This window comes from Ranitomeya variabilis, chromosome 2, assembly GCF_051348905.1.
Source record: "Ranitomeya variabilis isolate aRanVar5 chromosome 2, aRanVar5.hap1, whole genome shotgun sequence".
Lineage (NCBI taxonomy): Eukaryota > Metazoa > Chordata > Amphibia > Anura > Dendrobatidae > Ranitomeya > Ranitomeya variabilis.
In genome coordinates this window covers 488,576,002-488,594,357 of record NC_135233.1, presented here as the reverse complement: position 1 = coordinate 488,594,357, position 18,356 = coordinate 488,576,002, and the positions used below count along the sequence as shown (strand labels likewise).

Sequence of the window (18,356 nt, the reverse complement as noted above, 5' to 3'; positions counted from 1 at the left end):
GCACAGGACTACTTCACCGCATCAGTGGGAGTATGGATGGAGGCTGGACCCATGTACCGTCAAATCCTGAGTGACATCCTCCTTCCCTCCACCAGGACATTAAAGTGGGTCGTCGCTGAGTCTTCCAGCAAGACAATAACCCAAATCATACAGCCTGGGTAACAAAAGAGTGGCTCAAAAAGAAGTAAATTAAGATCATGGAGTGGCCTAACCAGTCTCCAGACCTTAAGCCCATAGAAAATGTATGGAGGGAGTTGAAGCTCCGAGTTACCAAGTGACAGCCTCAAAATCTTAATGATTTATAGATGATCTGCAAAGAGGAGTGGACCTAAATTCCTCCTGACAAGTGCGCCATCCTCATCATCAACTACAAAAAGCGTCTGACTGCTGTGCTTGCCAACAAGGGTTTTGCCACCAAGTATTAAGTGTTGTTTGCCAGAGGAATCAAATACTTATTTCTCATTGCAAAATGCAAATAAATTTATAGAATTTATACAATGTGATTTTCTGGATTTTATTTTTGATATTCTATCTCTCAATGTTAAAATTAACCTACCATTAAAATTATAGACTGTTCATGTCTTTGTCAGTGTGCAAACTTACAAAATCAGCAAGGGATAAAATTATTTCCTTCACTGTAGAAGGTGGGGTGATTGAAAGGTGCTCACAATGAAGCCACAAGTCTAAAGTCCAGTGGAGTATTTTTAATTCTCTTTATGTGGCTTTGCTTTTAATTTTACTGTTGGAAAACTACCAAAATCCAAAATATCCGAGGCACCAGAAACTTCTCATATTGATAAAATATAACTTTTATTCGGTTTTAAAAATGAGGTAGATGGAAAAAGCGAAATTTCGGCCATAGTAGACCTTTTTCATGACAAAAGTACAAGTTTTTAAAAATCAGCCATGGTCTCATATATTTTGGATTTTGATGCTGCTTTGGATCTTGTGGGGGGTCGTTGCAAGTGTTCAGAGAGTGGCTTTTGGTGCAAGAGAAATTACACTGGTCTCTGACATAGAACTACTTTATCCCAAACTACAAAAGAAAATACAAAGAGGAATCTTATCATATATATGTCAGGCCACTAAGGGAAGGAACAAAGTATGAGAAATGGGTGTGAAAGCAGGAGAGGGAAGAGAGAAAGAGGTGGATAATGAAACAATGCTAGGAGCAGATAAAAAGTGTAAAGGAAAAGAAAATATAAGAAAAGTGACTAAAAGGAAACAAAAATAAAATACTGTATTTTCTGGCGTATAAGACTACTTTTTAACCCCTGAAAATCTTCTTAAAAGTCGGGGGTCGTCTTATATGCCGGGTGCCGTCTTGTACGCCGAGTGCAGACACCAATGTGTATATGGTGGGTGGGGGGGAGTGGTCCCGATGACGAAGAGGGGGCATCTCACAGGAAAGTGTGAGTGGAGTATCCCCCATTACCTCATTGTAGCTGCAGCATGGGGTCTCTGTGCTGGGGAGAGGCGGCAGCTGCTGCTCCTCTTTGTGCCGCATGGGTGCTGTGCTGTGGGGCGGTGGCCGCCGCCGCTCCCCAGCACCCCACACTGCAGCTACAATGAGGTAATGGGGGATACTCCACTCACACTTTCCTGTGAGATGCCCTCTCTTCGTCATCAGGACCACTCCCCCCCAAAAGCACATTAGTCACCGGCCCTATAAGACGACATACGGCGTATAAGAGGACCCCCGACTTTTAAGAAGATTTTATATTTTAACTGGAAAAGTTGGGGGGTCGTCTTATACGCCCAGTCGTCTTATATGCCGGAAAATACGGGTAGAAATAAAAATGAACAAAGAAAAAGAAAAGAAAAAAGAAAATTAATAAAAATAAAAAAGTGACAAAAAAGGGGAAAAAATATAGATAAAGGAGGAAAAAAATGAAAAATGGACAATAAGGAATAAAAAATAAAATTAATAAATAAATAACAATAAAAAATAATAATAGAGAAAAACAGATGTGCTCCAGATTCCTAAATACATGGGACGATGAGATTCCGGATATCAAATGGATCAAGAGGAGTTTGCTCTTTTCTTGAACTAATATATACTTTGATCTCTGCTACATTCACATAATACTGATCCTGCAGATGAGTGCAATGTCCTATATATTAATATATTTTACTGTATTGCAGTCATCTATTGTTAATTGTACAATATAATTCCTGCAACATGGTTTTAAAATGAATATTTACAGATATTTGTAACATTATTCAGATTTGTATCTCATTGCTGCATGTTTGTAACGTTTATTATACAGAATTCTTCAAGAAACGAGTTAAAAAAACAATAATAATTCTGCATAAAGATATTCTTATGAGAAAGACCAAGTCTCATTGTTATTTCCCTAAATAATCAGGGTTTGGGTTTATCAATCTCTTGAACTATCTGACAGCGCTGTAGTTGTTCAATAATTAAATGTTTCATGAAATATAGAAAGTGAGCGCACAGTGCATATATATATATATATATAAAGTTTGGTTCCTCCAAATTTGATATCTATCCATCTATAAAGAAGAAATCTATCCATCTATCTTTCTCTATCATCTCTCTCAAGGTGACATCATAACAAGACCGATGTCACAAGTGATGTGATAACATCATCACATTCTATATTCCAGTGTTACTGCCTAAGGGAATCACTGCCTTACAGACTCCCAAGGGTGAGGTAGCCCCTTTTGTTTTTCGTGACGAACGAAGCAAAAATTGATTACAAAATGGATAAAGAGAGAAGAAGAGCCCAAAGAGATCGGGTTCTGAGAGAGAAGAGAGGAATAAATGAAGAGCCGATACCATTGTTCGCTTTAGGGCGAAAAGACTTTATTCTACCAGACATGGACACTGACGCATCAGAAATGGCGTCCAAACGTCAAACTCTGGAGAAAATGAGGAAGACCAAAAGACATGAGATCCTTACAGAGAAAAGGAATATGGAGAACCTCATGGAGTCTCACTCTGCAGCCTCCGCTGAGCGTCAGAGGGCCAATATAATCTCCTTGACAAAAATTGGAGATCTGGTCCCTGAAATGCGGAGGAGGAGCAAAGATGCCATCCTCAACAAGCGGAGAAACATCAGCGCAGAGTTAGAGCTGGACGAGGTTCTCCAAGATACACCGAGAGATGTCACATCCTCCAGCTCTGAAAGTCTGGAGACACTAACCCTACAAAGAACGGCAACCCTGGAGAGGACCATTATAAATGAGAATGATGCATTACAGAGGTCCAGGACATCAGCTGAGAACATCTCCATCCCAGAGAACAAACAGCTGAGTGATTCTCCACCTAAAACATCACTGGATAAAGGGGAACCAGGTAAGATGGAAACTGCTCTGTATAATAAGACTGGGGTGAGGGGGATTATACTCCGAATATTATGTTCTGGCCTCAGTTATCAAAAGTGCAGAACAACTGTCCTTGTTGTCCATAGCAACCAATCACTATGCGGCTTTCATTGTTCTACAGAATGTTAAGAAATGGAATCTGTGCTGTGATTTGTTACTATGGGCAACAGGAGTTATTTTGCTATTGGACTGTTTTGATAAATGAGAGCACAAATATTAGACATTTCCTGCTCAATTACATAATTCAGTTTACAATTATAATATATGCTCTGGAGCTATTTTTGTTAACCCCTTCTTGACAGGGTAATATTCAGTTTTTCCCTCCAGCTTTCGAAAGCCCATAACTTTTTTTTTTTTTTTTCTGCCAATGTAGCAATATGTGGACTTGTTTTTTTACTGGGCTGAGCTGTAGTTTTGCAGGACACTATTCCTGGAAAACAGGGAAAAAAGTTCAAAAACTGATAAAATTGTGGAAAAAAGTGATTCTTCCATTTTTTTTTACTGTGTTCATTCATTTGTGGTGGAAATTACCTCACAAAATGTTTCTCCACTTCAGTTTCAACTATGATAATGCTGAACATGCGGCGGGGATTTTAACAGATAATGAGGAATTATATTGATAAAGTTGTTCGTGTCCCCATATTCTAAGACATTGTAACTTTTTGATATTGATTACAAAATGGAGCTGTGTGATTTTTTGCGTGGCAAGCTGTAGTTATTATTGATATTGATTATTCATTGATTGTAGACAGAACATTGTGATATTTTTTTTTGCAATTGGTTAGGTGGATACAGCCCCCCAAAAAATGCAAAAAAAAGCCTTCTGCCTGGTACGGCACAGGCTCAGCTCCTGAACCCGCTCCATAAATTTACTGCACAATATGACAAGCATTTCCATTATGTGCTCGCAATGGAGTTAATAATCTTGTATCATCTCAGCAGATGGAAGCCTTCTGATACCTTGTGACATAGCAGCCATGCCAGCAGAAGACCCGAGTGAAGCTAGGATCTGTATTTCACCCATGACAGAAATGGTCAACATTCCAAATACTATTGACCTTGCCAGCCTTAAATTTCAGAAAATTCTTTCACAGGGAGGCTACGGAAAAGTAAGTGTGAATTTATCCTCCTCCAATGTATCCTGCACAGATACACAGGAAGGATGGACATACTCATTACAGGATATTCATATGTGATGATAATTGGGATAAACTAGTGAAATATTACACAATAATAGATGGGCGTTTGGTCTGATCTGCTGTGATTTTTCTACAGGTCATCTTGGTATCAGATCTGGTCAATGAAGGACTGCTGGCCATTAAGATCATGGACAAGAGTTCTTGTAGGGAGGACATTTTCTCAAGAGAGCTAGAAGTCATGAGAATGGCTGCCGGATGCCCCTACCTAATGTCTATGCGGGCGTATATGGAGACACCAGTCGATTATGGAATAGCCATGGACTACATGGCTGGAGGAGACCTGTTTAACCACATGAAAGATTCAAAGTTGTTTAACACAGAGACAACAAGGTAAATGACTTGTACTAAATGTTAATAATCCACTTCTCGCACATTGTAGTCCATGAACTATGGACTATGACACAGAAGAAAATATTGACGTGCAGAGGACGCGTGTGTGATCTCCTCATGTTCTCTGTATGATTGTGTATGTAACCACTGATCCACCCTTTATTTTCTACTCCACAGACTCTTTGCGGCAGAGATGGTGTGTGGACTCCAATATCTACATGAACACGGCGTCATACATAGGTAATCATTTCACCTCCATAAATCTGTCACCTGTGACTCTCTGTTGTCTCCTTATTGTAGAAAGTTCTTGTCATGAATTATCCTCACAATCAGTGTCTGCTCCTTCTCCCTGCAGTGACGTGAAGCCAGATAACATCCTCATCCAAGACACCGGACACATCAAAATCTCAGACTTTGGCTGTTCAGCCATTAATGTGTTTGAGAATGGCATAGTGAATAAGTTTACTGGCACTAAGGGTTACATAGCGCCTGAGGTAAGGAACATCTCTGTGTGATTGATAGTAGGACTGAGGGATAATCTGATCCCAATGTATCCTGCTCATACGTAATCACAGACCGGTCCTCATTGTCTCTGTGTGTAAATCCCCTTTCCGGTATATTCAGCTCCTCTCCAATCTTGTGTTTCCACAGATAATGGACCGTCAAGGATACACCCATCTGGCAGACTCATTTTCCTTCGGCGTCATCTTATATATGATGAGTGTAGGTAGCCGGCCATTCTATAGCGAAGGCTCATTGGATGATTACCACGAGTCTGTGTGTGAGCAAATCCTTTATTTTCCACCAGGGATTTGCATTAATACCATTGATATCATAAAAGGGGTGAGTAAGATGAGATGAAGATAGAAGATAAGATGTGGACAGTCCATAGACATTGTGTAATAACTTATCACTAATAATATGTAATCTAATGACTAATGGTTTCTTTCATTTTCTAGCTTCTCTGCAGAACTCCATCTGCCCGATTGGCCATTACATCATCTATCAGATCCCACCCATTCTTCTGCTACATAGACTGGAGTGATGTGGAGGGCGGCAGATCCGAACCACCATTCCCATATTATTATGTAAGTACAACACATACAGACATCCATAATGTGTCACTACCCAGTAACACACTTACCCACTATACCCCTTATTGTTATATCCCCCAGTACACTGTATATACTGAATGTGAGGAGCTGGTTCTGAGACGTGTGTATTTCTCTTCTTACAGCAGGATTATTAGGCTGATAACAATCAGCCCCATTCCAGTAACATCAGGAATGAAGATTTACATTTATCGGATGAGACAACTAAACTGGACTTTCTTATTTACTGGACTGTGACAAACCTACCGAGCTTCCACCACATAACATCCACGTAGATTTGAGCACCAAACATCCAGGGATTTATTCCGATTGCCATATTTGGGGTCAGGAAGGAATTTTTTTCCCTTGATATGAGGATAATCCAACAACGAGTCCTCGGGGTTATTTTTCGCCTTCCTCTGGATCAACATAGCAAGTAATTAAAGGCTGAAATTGAAGGACTTCTTTCAGCTATACTTGCTATGTCACCATCTGGACGACTCATCTACAATGTGGTGGTAAAGAGAAGACTACAGGATATGGACAGACAGAAGGTAGCGGCTGCTCCTTCACCTACAGGATATGGACAGACAGAAGGCAGCGGCTGCTCCTTCACCTACCAGATATGGACTGAAAGAAGGAAGCGGCTGCTCCTTCACATGCAGGATATGGACAGACAGTAGGCAGCGGCTGCTCCTACACTTATAGAAAATGTACAGAGAGAAGGAAGCTGCTGCTCCTTATCTTAGTAGGCCAAGTACAGACAGAAGGAAGCGGCTGCTCCTTCACCTACTTGGCCATGTACAGACAGAAGGCAGCGGCTGCTCCTTCACCTACCGGTTATGGACTGAAAAAGGGAAGCGGCTGCTCCTTCACCTACCGGTTATGGGCTGAAAAAGGGAAGCGGCTGCTCCTTCACATGCCGGATATGGACAGACAGTAGGCAGCGGCTGCTCCTACACTTATAGAAAATGTACAGAGAGAAGGAAGCTGCTGCTCCTTCTCTTAGTAGGCCAAGTACAGACCGAAGGAAGCGGCTGTTCCTTCACCTACTTGGCCATGTACAGACAGAAGGCAGCAGCTGCTCCTTCACCTACCGGTTATGGACTGAAAAAGGGAAGCGGCTGCTCCTTCACCTACCGGTTATGGACTGAAAAAGGGAAGCGGCTGCTCTTTCACATGCCGGATATGGACAGACAGTAGGCAGCGGCTGCTCCTACACTTATAGAAAATGTACAGAGAGAAGGAAGCTGCTGCTCCTTCTCTTAGTAGGCCAAGTACAGACAGAAGGAAGTGGCTGTTCCTTCACCTACTTGGCCATGTACAGACAGAAAGCAGCGGTTGCTGCTTCACCTACAAGACCATGGACAGACGGAAGGAAGCGGCTGCTCCTTCACCTTCCTGCCCATGGTCAGACAGAAGGCCAAATGGTTGATCGCGATGCTGTAGGAATCCAGGAAAACTTCAACTACACAGATCACATGTCACACATTCCTGGTCTTCTCCTCTCTCATGTGTGATCCAGACCTGGATGTCCAAAATCAGCACAACTGTAAACCAAGGCCCGAGGAGTGGAATCATCATCTACTCCTTTCTAGAGAAAGTCACTGTATCTACACACTTTCTTTTATCATCAATGCAAATTAGTGACAATTTAATTGCACAAATACATTTGTAAAACATCTATGTTGCTTTTGGTTAGATTCTTCTCATATACAGAACTGCTTTTTGTTATATTTATTAATATCATCATCAAGACCTGGACAAGGTATTTTGGTGCTTACGCAGATGAAACCAATGGCTCCCCCCCCGAGAAAAGGAATGGGTTAGAAACTATAATAACAGGACTCCTAACTAGTGATGATCGAATATTCTCGTTACTCGAGATTTCCTGAGCACGCTCGGGTGTCCTCCGAGTATTTTTTAGTGCTCGGAGATTTAGTTTTTATTGCCGCAGCTGAATGATTTCCATCTGTTAGCCAGCATAAGTACATGTGGGGAATCCCTAGCAACCAGGCAACCCCCACATGTACTTATGCTGGCTAACAGATGTAAATCATTCAGCTGCGGCAATAAAAACTAAATCTCCGAGCACTAAAAAATACTCAGAGGACCCCCGAGCATGCTCAGGAAATCTCGAGTAACGAGTATATTCGCTCATCACTACTCCTAACGCTGAGGCTCTCCCCTCCAATCAGTCGGGTAACAATCTCTGATGACCATGTAATACAGGTAATTGGATGCAGCGACACAGAGGCACAGAGCAATGTTAGCAGGGGAAAACAATTGTTAATTTAATTGTGACAGAGATAACCTACTTGCAGGGAGCAAAAGGGAATAATTCAGATGAATATCGAGGAATACAGAGAAGAACAACTCAAGGTGGCAGTTTATATATCTATCAATTTCACATGGTGTGACTCTGGTGCCAGTCTCTTATCCTGGGTTGGGGGGCTTGCTGCCGGCTGAGGCCGGGGCTGACATTTTCCAGCTTCTCCGCCTATCAAGTCGGTCTCACTTCTGGTAGCAGCGGGTGGTCACCGGTCTGACCAGCTAAGCCCCTAGTCCATTAGGCTGCTGCACAGCCAAGAGCAGTCCACGGCAATCCTCCACTTGGCGTATACTCCATCGCACGCTTGACAAAGTCTAAGGATCCTTGCTGCACCTGACCTTTATCGCTGCCGAGCGACCTATCCTTTCTCGTGACTCAGCATCGGTCCTCACTGACACTCCTCTCTGGCGGGAAGCCCCCTCTCTTTTCCCACGCAAACCATCTTATAATCCCCTGGCTCACCACTCCCCCTCTATACTGCTCCGTCCTCAATCTTCTTCCCCTCTGCAACAGTAGGCTCGGCCCCAGCAGTTCTGGACCCGGTGCCTTGTCAGCATCCACAGCCCAGTCTTCTCCTCTACAACCACTTCCATTAATTGTTACCGATTTCACCAAAATATACCAGCAAAAGTAAAAATGTGTGGTGTACTTTAGGGTGAGGCATAATAGGGACCGCAATTTAAATATTTTTGTAGAATAATTCATTATTTGTGGGCCAGTTACTAAATACAAGGGACAAATAGCCATATTCACCCCTGACATCCTAAATTTTAAATGTGAGACCCAAGGATAGTTATGGAAACTAATATAGCTTAATTATAAAGGGGGTCATTTTGTTTCTATTAATAAACTAATAAAATTGCATTCTGTTGTGCTAAAGCATGTAAATATGAAATATATGAAATATGAATAGCATTACTGCTCTGTATAATAAGAAAAAATTTAGATACTTAGCACATAATTTGGCCAATTCGTGCATACCCAGAAGCCAACGACAACGATTTGCTGGGAACCTGCCTAGTGTGAACACCTCTCTTATGTTAAAACCTGAATTTATGGGTAGATAAGATCCTTCTGCCATTAATACTGCCACGGTATGGAAGGCGGACTGCTTATTCGTAGAGCCAATATACAAATAATATAAGACTGACACTTCCAATTCAGAAAACAGGTGCGTACAGGTGCGAACTAAGAGCAGCCATCTCTATACATAGCAAACAAATACAGTTGCATTCTGTAGTGCTAAAGCATGTAAATATGAAATTAGGGTTCAGCGACTTTTACTTTTTTAGGATCGAGTCGGGTTTCACGAAACCCGACTTTGTCAAAAGTCGGGTCAGGTGAAATCGGCCGATTATTTTGTCGGGGATCCGACCGAAACACGAAACCCAATGCAAGTCAATGGAGAATCAAAGTCGGGAGTGAGTGGAGGACAGGAAAACACCAACAGAGCCATTTTAATGCCAAAAACATCAATTCTTGTTACTTAAGCTTGTCAATCTTAATTTACCTCATAATAATAGTTAGCCATTGAAAATTTAGGGGTCATTTGGCAACAGTTGTGGGGGGAGTAGGGCTGGCTCAAGTTTTTCGTGGGCCCAGGAAACGCGGACTACGTCACGGCGGTGGAGCAGGGAGAGGTAAGAATTTCAACTTTGCAAGTGCTGTGATCTTGAGCAAGCGGGGGGGGCACACTCGTTCGCATTGCCCCTGGCACAGGGCCCCTCAAAGTACGGCATTGTGATTGACGGCGGGGGCGCCTCCCACCGGCAGAGACACTTTTGCGTACTATGAGGGGCCCTGTGCCAGTGACGTCACCAACGAGTATGCCCCCCCCCCCCACCTGTTGAAGGAACCTGCACTTTCATCTGCACCTTCCTCTTTGTCCCCGTGTAAGGTGGTATAGTATGCGGGAAGGGGAACCAGACTTTCTGCAGGGTCAGATACTGGCTATGCAGAGTGCAAAGGGAATGTAGTGGTCTGGGTCAATGTACCGGCCGACTCATCTAGCAGTGGCTGGGCAATGGGCAAGATGAGGAGGAAACACAGATATAGGCCCAAAGAATAAAGTAGGCTAAATGCAGTTCAAAATTGGTAACAAGAGTAAACAGGCAGCACTGCTTTGTTCAGTGGAGGAGAACAGCAAGGAGCGGCAGACACCGTTAGTAGGCCGAACCAAACCAGTAGGCCAAAAGCAGTTTTAAAATTCCTATAGGCCGAAAGCCTGAAGATTGAAGCTCAGGAGAAAAACACAGGAGAATACCAAGGAGTGGCAGACACCGTTAGTAGGCCCAACCAAACTAGTAGGCCAAATGCACTTTAATATGTGATATCGGCTGCAAATTGAGGCTCTGCTTTGTGCAGTGAAGGACAGCTGTATTGAGTGGCGCAGACAGACACAGGTAGTAGGCCTAAATTAAAAAAGTTGGCTCAATGCAGTTTAAAATTGGTTACAGGGGTACACAGGCGGCAGAGCGTTATTAAGCGGAGGACGATTGTCAGGACTGGAGTGGCCCAGACAGACTTAGTAGGCCTAGAATAAAAAAGTAGGCGCAATGCAGTTAAAAATGGGTAACAGGGGTACACAGGCAGCATTGTTTTATTAGGCGGAGGACGATTGCTAGGAGTGGCGCAGACAGACTTACTATGCCTAAAATAAAAAAGTTGGCTCAATGCAGTTTAAAATGGGTAACAGGGGTACACAGGCAGCACTGGTTTGGTCAGCAGAGGACGATTGCTAGGAGTGGCGCAGACAGACTTACTAGGCCTAAAATAAAAAAGTAGGCTCAATGAAGTTCAAAATGGGTAACGGGTACACAGGCAGCATTGTTTTGGTCAGCGGAGGATGATTAGTAGGAGTGGCACAGACAGACTTACTAGGCCTAAAATAAAAAAGTTGTCTCAATGCAGTTTAAAATGGGTAACAGGGGTACATAGGCAGCACTGGTTTGGTCAGCGGAGGACGATTGCTAGGAGTGGCGCAGACAGACTTACTAGGCCTAAAATAAAAAAGTAGGCTCAATGCAGTTCAAAATGGGTAACGGGTACACAGGAAGCATTGTTTTGGTCAGCGGAGGACGATTAGTAGGAGTGGCGCAGACAGACTTACTAGGCCTAAAATAAAAAAGTTGGCTCAATGCAGTTTAAAATGGGTAACAGGGGTACACAGGCAGCACTGGTTTGGTCAGCGGAGGACGATTGCTAGGAGTGGCGCAGACAGACTTACTAGGCCTAAAATAAAAAAGTAGACTCAATGCAGTTCAAAATGGGTAACGGGTACACAGGCAGCATTGTTTTGGTCAGCGGAGGACGATTAGTAGGAGTGGCGCAGACAGACTTACTAGGCCTAAAATAAAAAAGTTGGCTCAATGCAGTTTAAAATTGGTTACAGATGCACACAGGCGGCCGAGCGTTGTTAAGCGGAGGACGATTGTCAGGACTGGAGTGGCCCAGACAGACTTAGTAGGCCTAGAATAAAAAAGTAGGCGCAATGCAGTTAAAAATGGGTAACAGGGGTACACAGGCAGCTGTTATTATCTGGTGGCCTAGGAGCAGCATGAGATGTACTCTGGAGAATGTGGTAACTGTACTGACCGCAGACCCTGGACTTAACACCGCAACTAGAAGTAGCCGTGGGATGTACCTACCAATCCTAGACACCTGGACACAGCCGGAGGACTAATTAACCCTATAGATAGAAAAGGGAAAACTATCTTGCCTCAGAGAAAATTCCCAAAGGATAGGCAGCCCCCCACAAATATTGACTGTGAGAGGAGAGGAAAAAACATACACAGGCTGAAAACAGAATTTAGCAAAGGAGGCCAATCTAGCTAGATAGAAAAGATAGGACAGAGAACTATGCGGTCAGTATTAAAATACTAAGAAATGTCCACCACAGATAATACAAAAAAAACTCCACATCTATCTAAAGACATGGAGGGTAAATCTGCCTCTCCAGAGATTCCAGCTTGGCTGCATAAATCTTTACACAGATTAAGCTGGACAAGAAAAAACATGCAATGCACTGAACACTGAGGCCCACAACATGTGGGCAGAAAAACAAGCAGAACTTATCTTGAAGAAATGAACTGCAAGCAGGAGCGACCAGGAAGGGATGTGAATCCTCCAGAAACAATGAACAACTGGCACTCACGAAAGGGTGAAGCCAGACTAAATAGCCCCGTCCGAAGTGGATGCACCTGATGACTGCTGTGAAGGACAAACAGCAGCACTACCACTTATAACCACCGGAGGGAGCCCAAGAGCAGAACCCACAACAGAATTCACAACAGTACCCCCCCCTTGAGGAGGGGTCACCGAACCCTCACCAGAGCCCCCAGGCCGATCAGGACGAGCCAAATGGAAGGCACGAACCAAATCGTCAGCATGAACATCGGAGGCAACAACCCAAGAATTATCCTCCTAGCCATAACCCTTCCACTTGACAAGATACTGAAGCCTCCATCTTGAAAAACGAGAATCCAAGATCTTCTCCACAACATACTCCAACTCCCCATCAATCAACACCGGGGCAGGAGGATCAACAGAGGGAACCACGGGCACCACATATTTCCGCAACAAAGATCTATGAAAAACATTATGGATGGAAAAAGAGGCTGGAAGGGCCAAACGAAAAGACACTGGATTGATAATCTCAGAAATCCTATAAGGACCAATAAACCGAGGCTTGAACTTCGGGGAAGAAACCTTCATAGGAACATGACGGGAAGACAACCAAACCAAAACCCCAACCCGAAGCCGGGAACCCACACGCCGACGACGGTTGGCAAAACGCTGAGCCTCCTCCTGAGACGACACCAAATTGTCCACAACATGAGCCCAAATTTGCTGCAACCTGTCAACCACAGAGTCCACCCCAGGACAATCAGAAGACTCAACCTGCCCTGAAGAAAAACGAGGATGAAACCCAGAATTACAAAAGAAGGGTGAAACCAAGGTAGCAGAACTAGCCCGATTATTAAGGGCAAACTCGGCCAATGGCAAGAAAGCCACCCAATTATCCTGATCGGCAGACACAAAGCATCTCAAATAAGTTTCCAAAGTCTGGTTAGTTCGCTCGGTTTGGCCGTTTGTCTGAGGATGAAATGTGGAAGAAAAAGACAAATCAATGCCGAGCTTAGCACAAAAGGACCGCCAAAACCTAGAAACAAACTGGGAACCTCTATCGGACACAATATTCTCCGGAATGCCATGCAAACGAACCACATGCTGAAAAAACAACGGAACCAAATCAGAAGAGGAAGGCAATTTAGGCAAAGGTACCAAATGAACCATCTTAGAAAACCGGTCACAGACCACCCAGATAACCGCCATCCTCTGGGAAAGAGGAAGATCCGAAATAAAATCCATAGAAATATGCGTCCAAGGCCTCTCAGGGACCGGCAAAGGCAAAAGCAACCCACTGGCGCGGGAGCAGCAAGGTTTGGCCCGCGCACAAGTCCCACAGGACTGCACAAAAGAACGCACATCCCGTGACAAAGAAGGCCACCAAAAGGACCTACTAACCAAATCTCTGGTACCAAAAATCCCAGGATGGCCAGCCAACACAGAACAGTGAACCTCAGAAATCACTTTACTAATCCATCTGTCAGGAACAAACAGTTTCCCGGCAGGACAGCGATCAGGTTTATCAGCCTGAAACTCCTGAAGAGCCCGTCGCAAATCAGGGGAGATGGCAGAAAGAATCACCCCCTCCTTCAGAATACCAACCGGCTCAAGAACCCCAGGGGAATCAGGCAAAAAACTCCTAGAGAGGGCATCAGCCTTAACATTCTTAGAACCCGGAAGATACGAGACAACAAAATCAAAACGGGAGGAAAACAGGGACCATCGAGCCTGTCTAGGATTCAGCCGTTTGGCAGACTCGAGGTAAATCAGATTCTTATGATCGGTCAAGACCACAATACGGTGCTTGGCCCCCTCAAGCCAATGTCGCCACTCCTCAAATGCCCACTTCATAGCCAACAACTCACGATTGCCGACATCATAATTGCGTTCCGCAGGCAAAAACTTTCGAGAAAAGAAGGCACACGGTTTCATCAAGGAACCATCAGAATTCCTCTGAGACAAAACGGCCCCTGCCCCAATCTCAGAAGCGTCAACCTCAACCTGAAAAGGAAGAGAAACATCCGGCTGACGCAACACAGGGGCAGAAGTAAATCGGCGCTTAAGCTCCTGAAAGGCAGAAACAGCCCCAGAGGACCAATTCGTTACATCAGCGCCCTTCCTCGTCAAATCGGTCAGGGGTTTAACCACACTGGAGAAGTTGGCAATAAAACAGCGATAAAAATTAGCAAAGCCCAAAAATTTCTGAAGGCTCTTCACGGATGTGGGCTAGATCCAATCATGAATGGCCTGAACCTTAACCGGATCCATTTCTCTAGATGATGTAGAAAAAATGAAGCCCAAAAAAGAAACCTTCTGTACTCCAAAGAGGCACTTAGACCCCTTCACAAACAAGGCATTATCACGAAGGACCTGAAATACCATCCTGACTTGTTTCATATGAGACTCCCAATCATCTGAAAAAATCAAAATATCATCCAAATATACAATCATGAATTTATCAAGATAATTCCGAAAAATATCATGCATGAAGGACTGAAACACAGATGGGGCATTAGAGAGTCCGAATGGCATCACAAGATATTCAAAATGGCCCTCGGGCGTATTAAACGCAGTTTTCCATTCGTCACCCTGCTTAATACGAACAAGATTATATGCCCATCGAAGGTCAATCTTAGTAAACCAACTAGCCCCCTTAATCCTGGCAAATAAATCAGAAAGCAAAGGCAAAGGGTATTGGAATTTGACCGTGATCTTATTCAAGAGGCGATAATCAATACAGGGTCTCAAGGAGCCATCCTTCTTGGCAACGAAAAAAAAAACCTGCTCCCAAAGGTGAAGAAGATGGCCGAATATGCCCCTTCTCCAAAGACTCCTTAACATAACTCCGCATGACGGCATGTTCTGGCACAGACAGGTTGAAAAGTCGGCCTTTAGGGAACTTACAGCCTGGAATCAAGTCAATAGCACAATCACAGTCCCTATGCGGTGGAAGGGAACTGGACTTGGGCTCATCGAAAACATCCTGGAAATCTGACAGAAACTCAGGAATTTCAGAAGAGGAGGAGGAGGAAATTGACATCAGAGGAACGTCATCATGAACCCCCTGACAACCCCAACTAGTCACAGACATAGATTTCCAATCCAACACCGGATTGTGTACCTGTAACCATGGAAACCCCAGCACAATAGCATCATGCAAATTATGCAACACCAGGAAACGACAATCTTCCTGATGGGCTGGCGCCATGCACATGGTTAACTGTGTCCAAAACTGAGGTTTATTTTTAGCCAATGGTGTAGCATCAATGCCCCTCAAAGGGATAGGGTTCTGCAAAGGCTGCAAGGGGAAACCACAACGTCTGGCAAATTCTAAGTCCATTAAATTTAAAGTGGCGCCTGAATCCACAAATGCCATGACAGAAAATGACGATAATGAGCAGGGTCACAGATAACAGAAATTTAGGTTGTACAGTACTGATGGTAACGGAATTAGCGATTTTCTTGGCACGCTTAGGGCAATCAGAAATAACATGAGCAGAATCGCCGCAGTAAAATCACAACCTATTCTGACGTCTGAATCCTTGGCGTTCAGCTCTAGACACAATCCTATCACACTGCATAGGCTCAGGACTCCGCTCGGAAGACAACGCCATAGTGTGCACAACTCTGCGCTCACGCAAGCGCTGATCAATTTGAATGGCCAGAGACATAGAATCACTCAGACCTGCAGGCGTGGGGAACCCCACCATAACATCTTTAACAGATTCAGAAAGACCCTTTCTGAAAATTGCCGCCAAAGCATCCTCATTCCATTTAGTAAGCACAGACCATTTTCTAAATTTCTGGCAATACGATTCTGCCGCTTCTTGACCCTGACACAGGGTCAACAAGGTTTTCTCAGCATGATCCACAGAATTAGGTTCATCATACAATAACCCAAGCGCCTGAAAAAAGGTGTCTACATTAAAGGGAACCTATCACCCCGTTTTTTAAAGATTAGATAAAAATAGTGTGAAATAGGGGCAGAGCTGGGCTTTACATTAGTGCCTTTTTGTTGCCTTTATTCCCCCGTTAAGCTGCCGAAATACCTGTGTGAAGTGGCCGTTTTGTCCTGTCACTCAAGTTGGTCAGGTCGGATGGGCGTGGTTACAGCGCTTTTTTCCCTCAGAAACCTGCTCATCATTACGTTGGTGGCGTAGTGGTGTGCGCATGTCCAAAGCGAAGATCCACTGCCCAGGAGATTCAAAACAGCGCGGGCTTCGCTATTCGCCGTTTACCGGTGGGCGCGGCCATCTTTCCTGTGGCTGCGCGTGCGCAGATGGAGCGCTCTGCTGCCCGGGCTTCAGGAAAATGGCCGCCGCGATCTCCATCTGCGCACGCGCGGAATCCCGCGGCCATTTTCCTGAAGCCCGGGCAGCAGAGCGCTCCATCTGCGCACGCGCGGCCACAGGAAAGATGGCCGCGCCCACCGGTAAACGGCGAATAGCGAAGCCCGCGCTGTTTTGAATCTCCTGGGCAGTGGATCTTCGCTTTGGACATGCGCACACCACTACGCCACCAACGTAATGATGAGCAGGTTTCTGAGGGAAAAAAGCGCTGTAACCACGCCCATCCGACCTGACCAACTTGAGTGACAGGACAAAACGGCCACTTCACACAGGTATTTCGGCAGCTTAACGGGGGAATAAAGGCAACAAAAAGGCACTAATGTAAAGCCCAGCTCTGCCCCTATTTCACACTATTTTTATCTAATCTTTAAAAAACGGGGTGATAGGTTCCCTTTAAGCAAGGCCGGATTCCCAGATTCCAGGGAAAATGCCCAATCCTGAGGGTCACCACGCAACAGAGATATGACAATTTTTACCTGCTGGATGGGATCACCAGAGGAACGGGGCTTCAGAGCAAAAAACAGTTTACAATTATTTTTAAAGCTCAAAAATTTGGACCTGTCCCCAAAAAACAGATCAGGGGTAGGAATTCTAGGCTCTAAAACAGGAGTCTGCACGATATAATCAGAAATACCCTGTACTCTAGCAGCAAGTTGATCCACACGAGAAGCAAGTCCCTGAACATCCATGTCAGCGCCTAACTCCTGAGCCACCCAGAGGTAAAGAGGGGAAAAAAAACACAACAGAGTACAGAAAAAAAAATGGCTCAGCACTTTCTTTCCCTTCTTTTGAGATGCGGTTAACTCATTGTAGGCCAGTTGTACTGTTATGATCTGGTGGCCTAGGAGCGGCATGAGACGTACTCTGGAGAATGTGGTAACTGTACTGACCGCAGACCCTGGACTTAACACCGCAACTAGAAGTAGCCGTGGGATGTACCTACCAATCCTAGACACCTCGACACAGCCGGAGGACTAATTAACCCTATAGATAGAAAAGGGAAAACTTTCTTGCCTCAGAGAAAATTCCCAAAGGATAGGCAGCCCCCCACAAATATTGACTGTGAGAGGAGAGGAAAAAACATGCACAGGCTGAAAACAGAATTTAGCAAAGGAGGCCAATCTAGCTAGATAGAAAAGATAGGACAGAGAACTATGCGGTCAGTATTAAAATACTAAGAAATGTCCACCACAGATAATACAAAAAAAACTCCACATCTAACTAAAGACATGGAGGGTAAATCTGCCTCTCCAGAGATTCCAGCTTGGCTGCATAAATCCTTACACAGATTAAGCTGGACAAGAAAAAACATGCAATGCACTGAACACTGAGGCCCACAACATGTGGGCAGAAAAACAAGCAGAACTTATCTTGAAGAAATGAACTGCAAGCAGGAGCGACCAGGGAGGGATGTGAATCCTCCAGAAACAATGAACAACTGGCACTCACTAAAGGGTGAAGCCAGACTAAATAGCCCCGTCCGAAGTGGACGCACCTGATGACTGCTGTGAAGGACAAACAGCAGCACTACCACTTATAACCACCGGAGGGAGCCCAAGAGCAGAACCCACAACAG

At 44.4% G+C, this 18,356-nt stretch overlaps 1 protein-coding gene across 3 annotated transcripts; it reads left to right on the top strand.

The window, feature by feature from the left end:
* The first annotated feature begins 2,542 nt into the window (after positions 1-2,542).
* On the top strand, positions 2,543-7,655 carry LOC143809640 (serine/threonine-protein kinase Sgk1-like). Of its 3 annotated transcripts, XR_013222361.1 has the most exons (9): positions 2,546-3,322; positions 4,291-4,460; positions 4,627-4,880; positions 5,058-5,120; positions 5,236-5,374; positions 5,532-5,723; positions 5,840-5,968; positions 6,118-6,525; positions 6,569-7,655. XR_013222361.1 is itself a non-coding variant. In XM_077292693.1 (8 exons), the coding sequence occupies exons 1-8, from the start codon at positions 2,728-2,730 to the stop codon at positions 6,127-6,129; spliced, it is 1,551 nt and encodes a 516-aa protein (XP_077148808.1). In that variant the 5' UTR covers positions 2,543-2,727; the 3' UTR covers positions 6,130-7,655. The 3 variants fall into 3 exon arrangements, 2 of the variants coding, with proteins under 2 accessions (XP_077148808.1, XP_077148806.1); XM_077292693.1 differs by having other exon boundaries at positions 2,543-3,322; positions 4,294-4,460; positions 6,118-7,655; XM_077292691.1 differs by having other exon boundaries at positions 6,118-7,655.
* The last annotated feature ends 10,701 nt before the right edge of the window (positions 7,656-18,356 follow it).